The sequence below is a fragment of the Erithacus rubecula genome (genome assembly GCF_903797595.1).
Source record: "Erithacus rubecula genome assembly, chromosome: 2".
NCBI lineage: Eukaryota > Metazoa > Chordata > Aves > Passeriformes > Muscicapidae > Erithacus > Erithacus rubecula.
Genome location: NC_136685.1, coordinates 100133442 through 100147578, shown reverse-complemented (window position 1 = coordinate 100147578; position 14137 = coordinate 100133442). Strand labels below are relative to the sequence as shown.

Below are 14137 nucleotides of genomic sequence, written 5' to 3'. Positions count from 1 at the left end.
CGTGTTAGCCAGTCGCTGCTAATTCATACACTTTGAACAGCAATTAATGCACATAAAATCCCATGTTGGTTCCAAACCTGTTTTGATTTTGTCAGTGAAAAGTCTGCAGGTGAACCTCACAGCTGAGGAAGCTGCTGCACTGGAGAGCTCTCCTTTCATGTCGCACTGCTGAGCACAAAATGCAGTGGGGAAGGAGGAGGGTGAAAATGGTCACAGGGCTGAAGCCTAAAGGGAAACATCTGTCTGTTTCCAGTTAAATCCCTATTCAATCTTTTTTTATTTTTTTTTTTTTCCCCTGGACAGACAGGAGTTTTCTAAGAAAATCATGTGAGGATATGTATATTTTTTATGTGAAAAACTGCAATTTTAGGAAACAGCATTCTGGACTTTATGTACATTTCTAGTATCACTTCCTGTATATTTTTAAGCTGAAATCCTCTTAGCATGCAAAGTAAATAGATTATGATATACTGAAGGATTAAGAATCACTGTCTGGTGTCAGATTAATCCCTCATATAGACCATCACTTGTACTGACAGAAATATGGCTGCAATTCAGCAAAATAGCTGTATGGCAGGGCGATGTGTCGCAGCCTCTTAGGCACAACAAGCCCCCGTCACCACGGGCCAGAGCTGTGCCCTGTGTTTCCCAGAAATCCAATTTCAATCCCTGGGACATTAAAGGCATGCTCCTCTCCAAGCCTCGGCTCTGCGTGGGGAGGTGAGGCAGCAGCTGCTCTGTCTCAAAGCTCTCTTTATTTGTTTTTCCCTGTTGAGTGTACCAAACCCTAAGGGCTGCAACCCCTTGGCTCCCTTCAAACCTCAAGCCAAAGCATCTCTTCAGAATTCACGCGTGGAAAGGTGTAGATTGGAATGAAGTCCTGGAACAGTGCAACCAAAATCACCCATCAGGCAGCAGAATTTTGACTCATAGGGGAAAATGAACTGCAAATATTTTATTTAGATAAAAGCAGAATTTTTGTTAATGAAATACTTTTTATGGGTTGTGGGTTTTGGGGATTTTTTTAAAAATTTTTTTACATGGTGCTTTTATTTTCAGTCCAGTGTACAGATTTGTTCACCACATAAAACCGACTTCAAGAACCTCACTGGCTTTAGGTTTCAACACCTAGTGCTCCCCAAAAAGCTCAAGATTAACCCACACATGTGCTTAGGACAGAGCACAAAATATCCGTGTTCCTACACTCTGCGCTTCATCAGGTGGTGGGAGGAAGGACCCATAATGATGCTCACCCCTCTTTACTGCCAGAAAGAAATAGAGAGGGCTGGCACAGGTTCCCTTCTCAGTGCATTTTCTCTTTGTGGTTAGAGGAGGCAGATTAAAATCTGGACTCCAATGGAATGATGCTTAAGAGGCTCCACATCTTTTTTTTCAAGGCAAAATAATGGTTATTCAACTAAGATGATATATCTAGATATGAAAATTGAGAGCATTCTTTGAAAAATGCTGCTGACTGTGAAAGGCTGCTCTTTCACAGAGGTATCCTGAGTGAAGATCTTATCTGCTGGTATCTCAATAGGACGGTTTTCAGAGCCTTAAGTGGAAATTCAAATCTACTTCCAAGTGAAGATTGTAAAAACATATAATGCATAGAGAATTATAGACTTTCTCCTGAAAAGCTTATGGATTCACCCAAGAAACCCCACCAAATTTTTCAGCATTGAATTTGTAGAGTAAATAGGGATCAGCAATTACTCGCTTTTTTGACATAGCTGATGAAAATGTCACCAAGTTGTGCCCTTCACAAGCAAACACAGGGCACTTTGTGCATGGACATATCAATACGAATTTAAAAATAATTTGGAGGTCTAAGAATAGGATATTTTCTAAGCCTGGTGTTTTGTCATCTGCCAGAGGTCGGATCCAGGGCTGGCTGGAAGTTCGCTGAAGGATTTCCCGTGAGTTTCACCACCTTGGTGAGTTTCCTCCTCTCTGCTTTGGCAGCTCACTCACACCAGCCCCAAGTGCACAATTTGGAGAGACCCACTGTCTCCAGTCTCCTGTGGGGGAAAGACAGGCAGGATCAGGCAGGCTGCAGGGAGAGGCACTGGGGGATGGAAACACAGGTATCAAAATACCACCCCAACCCAGGGGGAAGAGACAATTGTCCCACTGTCCCACTTTAGCCTGGGAATGAAGGATGTATACCCGAAATGGTGAAGTCTGGCTTATCACTCAAGGTAAGGCACTTCTTATCTGTTTTTAAGCCCCTTCACACCCCCTGCCTTTGCTGTTCCTGGGAAGAAACAGGGGCTGCAGCTCTAGGGACCCTGCATGGTGTCCCCTGGGATGTGAGGGGCTGGCAGCTGAGGCTCCACCAGCCTTTGAGACCCCTCACCTGGTGCTTGGAAGCTTATTGGCAAAAGTGAAACTTCAGGTTTTTGTTACCTTTTAATCAGGCTGGGTTAATGCCAGCCTGTGGCCAGCCAGGTTCTAAAGTGGGGATGGCATTTTGCATTCCTCACACAATGCAAATGCTTGATTTAAGCACAATCCCCCATCCTGCTCTCTGTGGCTCTGCAGGGTGGAAGCCTGAGCCCTCTGGTTTTGCAAGGGACACGGTGATGGGGAGGATGTGTGCCACCAGCAGAGGTGATTTCATAACCCGGGCTAGCGTGCCTGCGAAATGCATGAAATGCTTTGCCTTGGAAAGCCATGTAGTCTAGTGAGTCATTGCTTTCTTTTGAATTACAGATGAGAAGCCAGCCCTTCATGATGCAAAGAAAAAAACTAGGTGTGGAGCTGGAAACAAAGGGAAACGTGTGTTTGTCCTGTCTCAGAGGGCAGAACACACTGGCTGGCGTGGGAAGAGGGGGTGGCTTGGCCCCAGGAGGGGCTGTCAGGGCTGTGGGAGCACTGGGGAGGGTGGACAGGACTCACGTGAGTGACTCCCTGGCTCCTTGACTTCAGGAAAGATGAAAAAAAAAATAAATCTCCAAACTCTTGCAGCTTCACAAGGAACCTTTACCAGAGCAGCAGCTCCATCTCATGGCATGTGCACTTCACCACAGAGATAGAGACCTCCCTCCAAACCAGCATTCCCTCCATGACTTCCCTGCCTCAGCACGGAGGGAGCAGTAAAAGTGCAATAGCTCCAAACAAGCTCTGTATGGACACAGAGCTTCCAGCCCATGGCTTGGCTCTGCCCTTGCAGGGGGATGGTGAGAGATGGCCCTGGCAAAACACAACCCCTTGTATTTTGAAGGTGGTATAAAAGTGTCCCTGACGCCCCACTTGAACCAGCAGTTGCATCCCAGATCCCACCAGGTTATTCCAGTGTGGAAATGTGAAGCACAGCTTCACCACTGAGACTTCTGCTTAGAAGGCACCTCTCTCTTCAAGGTTATGAAATGCCTTATTGGTAGCAGCTCTCATGGTGGGGCTGTGTGTATTTGCCTTGGGTTTTGAATGACTTCAAACATTCTGTGGCTTCTCCTTGCTTTCCAAACAACATTTGTTGGATGCTTCAAAAATGTGATTAATTTTTCTACAGTAAAGCCCTGAGGAACATCAGTGGTTGAAGGTAAGGAAGAGATGGCTCTTTTGTCCCTAGAGCTGTGTCAGGGCCTTAAGAAGAGGTGTTTCTGCTGGTCCTTGCTCTGGGGATTAAGAGGGTATGTGGGAAGGCTGGAAAAAGACCCCACACTATCTTTGATCGGGTAGAGTTTAAGGTGATTCAGGTTGCTCAAGGTGCAGGCTTTGGAGTGCATCAGGTGGGTATCTGACCTGGGTTTGTGATTAGTAATTAGTGATTGGTGCCTCTTTCTGGGGAGATGTGAACAAGAACCCAGCCCTGCAGACCTACTTGCTTGATTTTAAAGAAAATACTTTAAAAAAAATTGTATTTGCAATCCTCTCTTGTCTTGCTAAAGAAGACCTGGTGGTGTCGTGTGGGAAGCCTGTGATGTGGCATGAAGCTTGTAGAGGTATTTAATGTTAATCAAAGGCTGAAGAGTGGTAATGACTGGAATCCTCCTCTGATATCTGCATCTTTTCTGCTGTAGCACCCCAGCAATAAAAGATGCCGTAATAATTTGATGAGAGTTGATTTCCATTGTACAGGAAGAGGGCTGTCCAGGAACAGGGGCAGCCAGCACTGCAGTGCTGCTCCCTATGGTAATGAGCTGCTAGTCCTCCAGAGAAGGAAAACATGAATATCCTGACAGGAGAGCATCTATTTGTGCCCTGGAGAGTTCAGATCGTGGGGCTTTTCATGGTAATGATGTGGTCCCGCTCCGGCAGCGAAGGGAGGAGCGGTATGGGAAGGCACACCCTGTAATTGAAAAGCCACTAAGTCATCTGGGACCTGCAGGGATAGCAGGATGGAGGCAGTGGTTTGCTCTGTCTCCACAGGTCTGAGGCAGAACAGAGGATCCTTCTACTCTCCTGGAGTGGGAAATGCAGAGAAACCTCTTCCCCGCGCTGCTGTGTTGCTCTCAGGAGGCTATGCTTTTTCTCCTGGGATTATTCTCAAGGGCATGATGAAGGTGGGAAAGGACAAGAGTGGGAGAGAGGAGAATAAATGAAGGAGCCTCAGGAAATTATTTTAAACACCTGTTTTATTCAGAGGAAGACTCCCTGGTTCCAGGCTGCAGGAATGACTAGGAGAAAGGACATGCCTATTGCTAGCATCCATAGGTAGCACTCCTTTTCACTGGAAATGCCTTGCTTCCCTTGAATAGCATAATGCAAAACTATTCTGGCTGATAGGTATTCAGATGAGTGATAATATATTAAAATTATCATCAGGTAGCCATAAGAAGCCATTGGATTCAGCATCTTAAATTGCCCAGTAGAAGATCAGTCTGGTCCAGGAACAAGACAGCAGCTGAGACTAACATTTTCCAAAGGGTCCTGTTCACACAAGGTAATCACCAGGGTGTTTGGAGCCTTGATTTCACTGGTCCAAGTCTGGGTGCTGCTACATGGAAACAGTGAACTAACCTAGAGAGCTGTACAAGATTATTGAATCCCAGAATAACACAGACCAGGAGGGACCTCTGGGACCACCCTGCTCAGTGCATCTCACCTCCAGGATGGAACATGAACACCAGATCCTGGCCACTCCAAATATTGTGGATGGGATGCTCACTTCTCATTCCCTTCAACCCTGTTGCCTGAGGAGCCATACCCATGCAAGCCATGCACAGGGCAAGGAAAGCTGCAGCTTATCCTCATTCCTCCAGCATCCCCATCCCCACATTTGTGCTCAGTGGTGGGATCCTCTGGCCAGCCCAAAACCAGCTGGCAAAGCTATGTAAGCTGCATTTGTCCTACTGTCAGGTGAGAACACCTCAGCAGCCTTTGCCCACTATTACCCCACACCACAGGGCTGCAGACAGGACACAAGTGACCTGGGCTGGTGCTGGAGGGACAGAGGTTGCCCCCGTGGTAGCACAGTCCTACTTCTGAGCCACTTCTAATGCTTTTCTCCAGAAAACAAATCCTGTTCAACAGCTTGAGCGCTGCTTGGCTGTGTGACAGCCAGCTGCTCTGGGAACAGTTTGTTGCACGATCTCCCCAGTTTCAGGGAGGAGAAGCTTCCTCATAGCTGAGAGCAGCAGCGAGTGAGGAGTTCATGGGCAGTGATGCACCTACAGAAGAGAGGCCCATGCCAGATCCATCCCTGCCTCAGTGGCCATTTCACTGGGAATGGGTCACCCCTGGCTCCAACTTTTCCACAACAAACTGGCAAAGGAGGGCAAAGCAAATCCTCCAGCTCACAGCTGCAGGGATCTTCCTGCAGGATTGCCTGTGCAAGAAGGGCCGGGTTTTGGGTGTGCTCCCCTTGGGTGGCACCAAGCCCAGTATTGTGTGAGCTCCTGCTGAGGCAACATGAGGGAAGTGGTGTCAGGGGGATGCCAGCCCGGGGAAGCTGGCAGGGCTGGAAGTAGGACCTCAGGAATGGGCTGTCCATCATGCAGCAGCCTGGTGGTGGTGTCCAGGGGAAGAGCTGCTGGTGGTGGGTTGGGGATGGGTTGAACCAAAGCCACAGGTTGGTCCAGCTAGAAGGATCTGCTCTGGTTTGCTGGGTGCTGGTTCCTGTGCTGGCAGCCAGCTGCTGCAAGACTTCCAAATTTCCACATGCCATTAAAAGTCAGGACAAAATGTTGATGGGAATGCGTTCTCAGAAGCATAAAGTTAGTGTTACATGGATGGCTGTTCTTCTCCCAAAACTGGTGTGCACTAGAGGCTCCCTTTACCCTGCCAGCCATCTTCCTCTGCAGTCCATGGCTGCTCCCTTCCTTCCCTGGGTCCAGAGCAGCTCAGATGGAAGTGCCCCATTTTCCTGTGCACAAGCAGCTCTGTGTGTGTGCTGAAACCAAAACACCTACTGCCAGGTGACAGAGGTCACACTTTGACCCACCAGTTTTTAGTCAGCATTACCACTCAGTTGCAGTAACTTTTTGGAACCAAAGAATGCTTTAACACTCCCTTGGGTAAATCCTTAACGATGTGATGGCAAAGCTTTCTTCTGTGCATCACTCTCCTTATACACCATGAATGTTTGGGCTTGTGGATTTTATTGCCATAGTCCAGAGATTCCAAATTATCTCAATTTATTAACTCAGCTGCTTATGTGAAGGCAAGGAGATCTCCCACAGAGCTTGGGGAAGGAACAGTTAACTGCTGCTAACCCAGGTGCAAACCCAGGGATCCTACCAACATCTCCAGACCATCACTGCTCCTGTGCTTTACTCTGTGTCCTGAGGCCACTGAAATCATCCAAAGGCCAAGGGAGAGGTCCTGTGAGATGAAGATTTCCCCCTGGTGTGACCCTGACATGGTGAACTCTGGCACCTGGTCCCCAGCCTGTGCCCATCCTCCACCCAGTGCAAATGCACAGGGGCCTGTAGGAAGCTGCAGAGGTGGGGCTGCTGTGTGTTCTTCCTCAGTGCTTCAGGACTGGTAGAACAGCTCTTAGAGCACAATTTTACTTGGCACAGACTGGTTTTGTAATGAAAGAAATAAATAAGTGCCATCCTGCTCTGCTGGAAGGTTGAAGTGTTTCCTTTCTTTTTTTTTTTTTTTTTTTTTTTTTTTTTTTTAATGATCTGTTTGCACTGAGGCCAAACACTGAATACTTTGGCCTCAAAAATAAAAGTTTAAACAGGAATTGTAATTGGGAGGAGGCTAAAACACAGACACTCTCGTGCCTTCATCCGTGCTGCCACAAGATTTACTTTATCATTTGTTATATTTTATTATAGCTTTTCCTTTAAAGTAGAACTGAGGAAGTGCTGTGTGCTGCTGACTCACCAGCTCTGGAGACAGGCTGGCCCTATATATCTGTGCTCTGCGTGCACCCCTCACCACCTGGGATCCCAAACCAGGCCAGGAGGGAATGTCCCCCTGGCAGATGAAGGACATGAGAGGCAGGGTGGGGTTTCCCTGCCCAAATGGGAATCTTCTGCTCTCTCCCCACAGTGAGTTTCCTGCAGGCTGGAAGTGTGCAGCCAGTGTGGGAGAGGGAGGGGGACACGGGCCTGGAGGCTGGCAGGGTGGGAAGGGATGGACCATCTCTACTGGCAGCACCTCACCAGTTCAGAGTCATAATGAAACCACAGGGCAGCACCTCACTCCTTTCCCCTGCAACTCCCTCTTGGAAGTGCCAATCCAAGTGCTGGTTAGCTTGTTAGATAAACACGGATGGAGGATGTGACTTTTATGTGCTGTGCTCAATATGAAGCAGCAGGTGAAGCCCTACTCTAGCAAAAACATAACAGAACATTTCTACCAATTCCAGCAAGAGCCCTGCAGGCAGACAGCTTGCAGGGACAGGCTTGGGGAGTTTCAGGAAGCTTCAAAATACAATAAATAATAATAAGCAGAAATAAAATAATAAATCAGAAATGGGTTACCTGCTCTGAAGGAATGGCTCTCATATTTCCTTAAAAAAAAACAAAACCAAAAACACCCACCATGTTATTTACGTTCCATTTAACTCACTGAAAAACCCAAACAAACAGAGGTATTAGGTAACTTTAACTTTTTTTGATAAAACAAAGCTATTTTATATCATGTTATTGAATGGATGACTTAAAATACTTAATATATTGCTTATACAAGTCTGCACACGTAGGATATGTATATTCCCTCAAACACCACAAGTTAAAGCAACCATGATTTTTGTGGATGAGGCAGTGTGGCAATGCAAGGCCAGCAGCAGCTCAGGGATCCCATGCAGTCCCAGCTCGGTGGAGAGCTGCTGCAGGACTGGGATGGGCAGCCTGGGAAGGCTGTAGCTGCAGGACACCTCCCTCCCTGCAGCCCTGGGGTGGTGGGGCTGGCACAGGCTGCCTGCCCAAGTGCTTGCCTCCTGTATTGGGAGGGCTGTGTGCTGCCAGGCTGCTGCAGGAGCTGCTTCAGGAAGAAGCTTCATGTTACAGCTTGAGCCGAATTAACAGCTGCCAACATCAAAAAGAAGTCCTGCTGCAGGCAGTGTCCTTCTGCCCCCTGCTTAGTGCTGTCTGTGGTGTCTTCTAATCCCCACACAGGGCAGGTTGCTTCATGGGATGGACAAAAGCCCATGGGAAAGAAAAGTCACAGCTTTTTTTAGCTCAACTAATGTGCTGTCAGCTCCCTGCACGGTCCTGAGAATGTGGGTGGAAGGAGGTGGTGAGGGGGCAGCAGGACTGTCCCATTAGAAGCAAGCTGCTAGTTCAGCTTCACTGCAAGGTGGAAGTGTGTCCACAACTTGTTTGAAATTCTCTCTTTCAGCTGTGGCTGTAGGAGCCACCTGGCCTCCTGTGCCTGGAGACTGGCTCCATTCCTACCTAGCTGTCAGAACAGCAATGGGACACCCGGACAGGGCAGGAGATAAAAGTCCTTGTCTCGCCCCTTGTGCAAACACTCTGACCTGTCCCTGCCTGGCTGCCTTCAGGGTCAGATCTTTAACCATGGCCTTCTCGTGCTGGACTGCTCCTCTGCTGACTCCCTGGGCTCTGCTGTGATGGGAATACCAAGCTCTGCAGGGGCAGGGCAGCTGCCTCCAGAGCCCTGCAGGAACCGCGGGCACTGCCGCATCCCATGCCATGGAACAGGGGAGGCTCTGCTGCTGCTGCTGCCTCCTCACAGAGTAACAGAGCCACAGCAGCTGGGAGGAACAAACCCTGCCTGTTTGTGTTAAATCAGGGATACTGCTGCAAGATAAGGAGATTCAGGTCTTCGGCTGACTTATTCTACTTCCCATAGCTGAGCCAGTAGCTGAGTCCTCCTGTCTTTCCCTGCCTGCTAGGAATACACAAACCAAACTAATGCCGCTAAACCTTGTGTTTTCTCCTGGACTCAAATGACTTAGCAATATTTCTAGCATCAGCCCCCTGTACATATTTGAAAAAGACTGGTTCACTTACCTTCCTGGCTGCTGCAAAAGGTTTTCTTGATCAGGGAGGTGGTGTGGCCATCTGCTCCGGGCTCAGTGTCCTCTGCCTGTCTGCGGCTGGTGGGTCTTGGAAAAGCAGAAGAGATAAATGGGGAGGGAGCAATGACTGCAGAGTTGGGGAGACACTGCAGAGCAAAGCAAAGCTGTTCTGTTTGTTTGCTATCTTTTAAAGTATACAGAAGCCTGTGTAATTTCCTGGCTACAAACTGCAGCTCTTTTCTATCAGATGCCAGTAGGTTTGTTGACTGAGTGTCAGTAGGATGGCTCATTTGGCCGTGTAGTCACTCCAGCACTGTCCTGTCATTCAAAGATGAGGTATAAAACTGGTGGTTTTTTGAGCAATTACAGTTTTGTTAAGCAAGACAGGCTGGGGATGTGCAACACACATAGCAGGCACCAGGCACTGCTGGCAGCCCTGCACGGAGGAAGTTGGGCAGATGCCAGGAGAGGAGGATATTAGACACAAGAAACAGCACTGATTTTCTGAAATTTTGTCCCCACACCACTTTAATCAGTGAAATACAAGTTGTGAAGGAAGTGCAGGGAGGAAAGCATCAGCTATGTGTTATAGAAAAAGCAGATTAATTTTTTTTCAGGGGGGGAGTGGTTTGGTTTTGGTTTTGGTGTTTGATAGTCTTGGTTTCTTCAGCCATCATTAATCTCTGCTTACACAGGCATGTGGAAAGGCAATCCATTCCCAGTGCAGTGGAACTGGAAACCTGGAGGCCACATTGTGCCATCTTGGCTTGCTGACTTGTTGTTCGTCCTGCCATCCACAACCTGCCAAGTGCTCAGTGAAGTCCAAGGGAGCATTGCTTTCATCAGGAACAAGTCAAGTAGAGAAAATGAACTAAACATTCGATGCCAGGCCAGCTGGGAACTGTTTTGGGAGGATTCTCATCATTTGGGTAGCTTTTCCTCCTCTGTGGATGTAGTCATGTTTGACTCAAGTAGAGTTTTACTCAAGGCTGGCTTTCAGGTATGTCAGTGGTGTAGCTGTGATAATAAAAATGTGAACGCTTTTGTGCAGCACCCAATTTCTTCACTGCCACAGTGCAAAATCTCACTCAGTTTTGACAATACAAATAATATATTCCAGGTTTAAAAAGCCCTTTATTACTGGTGAGAATATAAATAATTTTTTAAAAAAGCTGAGATTTTCCCTGTGCCTTTGTTTTCCCACTACCAGCTGGAAGACAGCTATGCAAGCATCTGGGCACATGTAAAGCAACTAAAACCTCCACTCCTCATCAGCTTTCTCAACACATTTTTAAGCTGCAGTAATGCAACTCTCCCATCACACTAAGCTTTATTGGTTCAGTATAAGAAACTAAGAAACTTCACTGGAGACCAGATTATGCTGGTTGCAAAAGCAGGGTGATTCTTCTGCTCTTCAACCCCATTATCTCCTCTGCAGTGTCTTGATCAGCTTTCTTATACGCAGCCTCGGCTTCTGCAGAGACCCACAAATTGCTTTTTTGGCTGCCAAATTGCCATAACCCTTCTATTTTTATATTTTAAAAGAGCTTAAACCCCTCCATCCTCTTTGGATGTGTCTTTAAAATTGACCAGTACTGGGAGGATTTCATGTATATCCAAAGGCTTAGAAGAAGATGTTACCTCTACTGAGCTTCTAGTTTTACAGTCAACAGACATGAAAAGCCCAGTGGGGATAAAAGGAACTTAACCAGTTCTGTCTAATGCATATAAATCTACCTAAGAGCTCAAGGCACTGGAAGTACTCAATGCACTACATTTATCTGAGTCTAAGATACAGAAATGGGTCTTCAGCCCACATGCCACATGTCCCATTTTGATGCCAAGTTAATATGAATTAAGAGACTGAGATGAATAAACAAGGTCAGTCTGGGCTGGGCCAAGTTGAATCAATGTAAAATAATTGTCAGTATTTTCTGTCAGCAACACTGGTTTATCTTGGCTCAGGATTCTCAGTGCTATAGATTATAAAATGTTTTCAGTGGAACAGTTGGCAGACATTTTATTGATTTTTCTTTGTTTTGTGAATGCTGGAAAAATTTCCATTAAGTATACACACCATTCATGTGATGAAGCCAAATTGCTTTTCCAAACTTTTCTTTCTTCAAGTGTGCTAATGCGTTAATACATTAGCAATCTAATTTAATCAAGAGGACCTTTGTCTGGAATCAAGAGGCCATGGAGCACACCTTGATGCATCTTGAGCACTTACAGGCTAAGAAGAGTTAATTTTGTGTTTTCAAGGTGCAGTATGAAGAGACTGATCAATTTACCCCTTTAAATTTGGTGATGCATTATCTCAGTTTTACAGATGCAGAAATTGAGAGTGCAGCTTTGCACAAAGCCATCTACATCTGCCTGCTGTTGCATTCTTGAGGCATATGAAGCTCCTGAGCTGAGCAGTGGCAAAGAATGAGAGAGAAGAAAAGAGAGGGAAGGCTGCAGCAACCAGGCAGGAACAGCACTGGATCCAGTTGAGCTGCTGGATCCCACTTCTGACATGAATTTCCTTCACCACATTCCTGTATCACACCTATTAATAGAGTTAACTTGGAAGTGAAAACTGCTTAGGCAGATAGAGCACCTGGTAGGATTACACCTGGACCTGGCAGATGTTATTCCTCAATCTATATTCCTGCTGTTTCAAGACTGGGTTTGCTTCCTGGTTAAAGATGTCTTTTGAAAAAGGCAGAAGCTATAATATGAACACTTACTCTAATTGCACAGAACAGTCAAGTAGGAGTAAGAAATCCATTTAATGTTGTTTTCTATGTGACACACAAAAGGGGATCCTGTGGGATAACTCTAATTCCCTCCCTCTATGCTGATTTAATAAACAACAGACAGATCTGAAGGACGGTGTTAGAACCTCCTAAGTTTTGGCCAATGATGCTACAGATTCAAAATATACAGACATGCTCATGACCTTAAATAAAAACTTTGTAGAGAAGTAGGAATGTGTGTATTTTTAAGAACATAACAAGGAAGTTTTATGATAAAATCACTGTGATGACAAGCATTTTTGCCTTCCATCCTAATCACTGGTACTAAAATAATAGCCTAATTAAAGTGGGAGTAGCTATGGTTTGGGGGATGGGGACCAGGTAGATGGAAAATGAGCAAAAAGTCCCTCCAACCCAGCTTCACACACATCCTGACACTGCCAACAAATGGAAGATATTTAAGTCCACAACACATTATGGTAAGGAAAGAGAATGACACACTGATGGGGAGGAAACCCACACTGCAGCTACCAAAGCCAGTGGCAGAGGAGTGAGTGCAGTCACAGCTCTGTGTGACTCTGGTGCCAGACTCTGACATGGTCACAGGCACTCACTGGTTGACTCATCCAGAAATAAGATGTCACACAGGCAGTCAATCAGCTCCTTAGTGTGGCTGAGAGGATCAGCATGCTGCCTTGGTCCTCTCAACAACAGCATCCAAAATATTCTCCTCAAGTACAGGCTTCTGCTGCAGGGTTATGCTGATCAAGATGTTTTCATAAACAGATAACAAGAATAATGGGAGGACAAGAATTTCCAGGCTAAAACATAGGTGACACTTGGAAGGAGAGAAGGCGATGGTCAATGCCAAATGTAAGCCAGAGGTGAGATCTTTATCTTATAGAATTATCCACTGGACTGTGCATTGTTGGTGGCTTTTAACTGTCCTTTTTACATTTGAGTAAAGGAAGAAATCAGGCAGCAAATGAAACCTTTCTGGAATGTTGTCCTCAAATTTTTACTGCCCATAACTTCGTGTGTGTGTGTGTACAGCTCAGAAAGCTGACTACAGTTTTCCACTTGCAGGAAGATCACTGCTGCTTTCACAAAACATCATGGAGTTAAATCAAGAATAAGTTCTTAAAGAAATAAACCCTTGAGATTGTTTGATGAATGATTATTTTGTTTCCAGCCTTTTCCATCCATTTTCTGGCCCTGTCTTCATCCCAGATTATGGCTTTCCTGGTTAAGCAAAGGAGATGATGATGTGAAGTGACCTTTTAATAACACAGCCTGAAACTGGGCTTCAGTTACACATGCAGATGTCAAATTCCCTGAAGGGCATCAGAAACAAGGTTTATTAGGCAAGTGAAATGTGTCTTCTGCTAGTCTTCTCAGGGCCCTTTGCTTGCAACTTCTGCCTAGATGTAACTCATGAGATATGCCTCAGCTATCCCAAGAGCTGAAATACAAGGAAGAAAGAAATGAGTGCTGGAGATGAGCTTCCAGAAAGCTGAGTGAAATGCAGATTTGGGACAGCATCTGGGTCTGACAGGGGTGCTTGTGTTAGAAATGCAGTAATGTAGTAATTGGTGTGACTAGCTGGTACCAAAATGTAAAGCTGAGGCAGTCTCTCAACCAGAGGCTCTGAAAGAAGAAAGAACAGCCATTGGATACTCTTGCTGAACAACTGCAAAGTCCAGGTGTGGTCTCTTGCAGGAACTCAAAGAACCACTGCTACCCAGAAGAAGCCAGTTACAAACCCAGAAGTCTCTGATAATTCTGGAGTATCTGGGGCAGAGACATGAAACACTGCAATGACTGCAGAACAGACAACAGCCCTATTTATGTAAGGTCCCAACACTAAAATTTCCTTTCTTTATAGAGATTTCTCCATGTGAAGTCTGATGCAGTCTTGGTAGCAGATGCATTGTTGGGTGCTTGTACCATCCGTGGCTTTCTTTAAGCACAGGGAAGAAGTTGTTGGAGTCACCTGTGCCTCAGCAGGTGA

The 14137-nt window shown here is 46.2% G+C and overlaps 1 protein-coding gene across 8 annotated transcripts in view; it reads right to left on the bottom strand.

The window, feature by feature from the left end:
- Positions 1–391: 391 nt before the first annotated feature.
- WDPCP (WD repeat containing planar cell polarity effector) overlaps positions 392–14137 on the bottom strand; it is a 146661-nt gene continuing 132915 nt past the window's right edge. For 7 of the 8 annotated variants that reach the window (XM_079324336.1, XM_079324340.1, XM_079324338.1 and 4 more), the window contains 3 exons: positions 9378–9472; positions 7884–7912; positions 392–2021 (listed from right to left, as the gene is read on the bottom strand). In XM_079324336.1, the coding sequence (XP_079180462.1) occupies positions 1971–2021; positions 7884–7912; positions 9378–9472 (175 nt within the window). In that variant the 3' untranslated portion in view covers positions 392–1970. Of the gene's footprint in view, positions 2022–7883; positions 7913–9377; positions 9473–13465; positions 13589–14137 lie in introns of those variants that run through there. The other variant, XM_079324343.1, reaches the window with a different exon arrangement.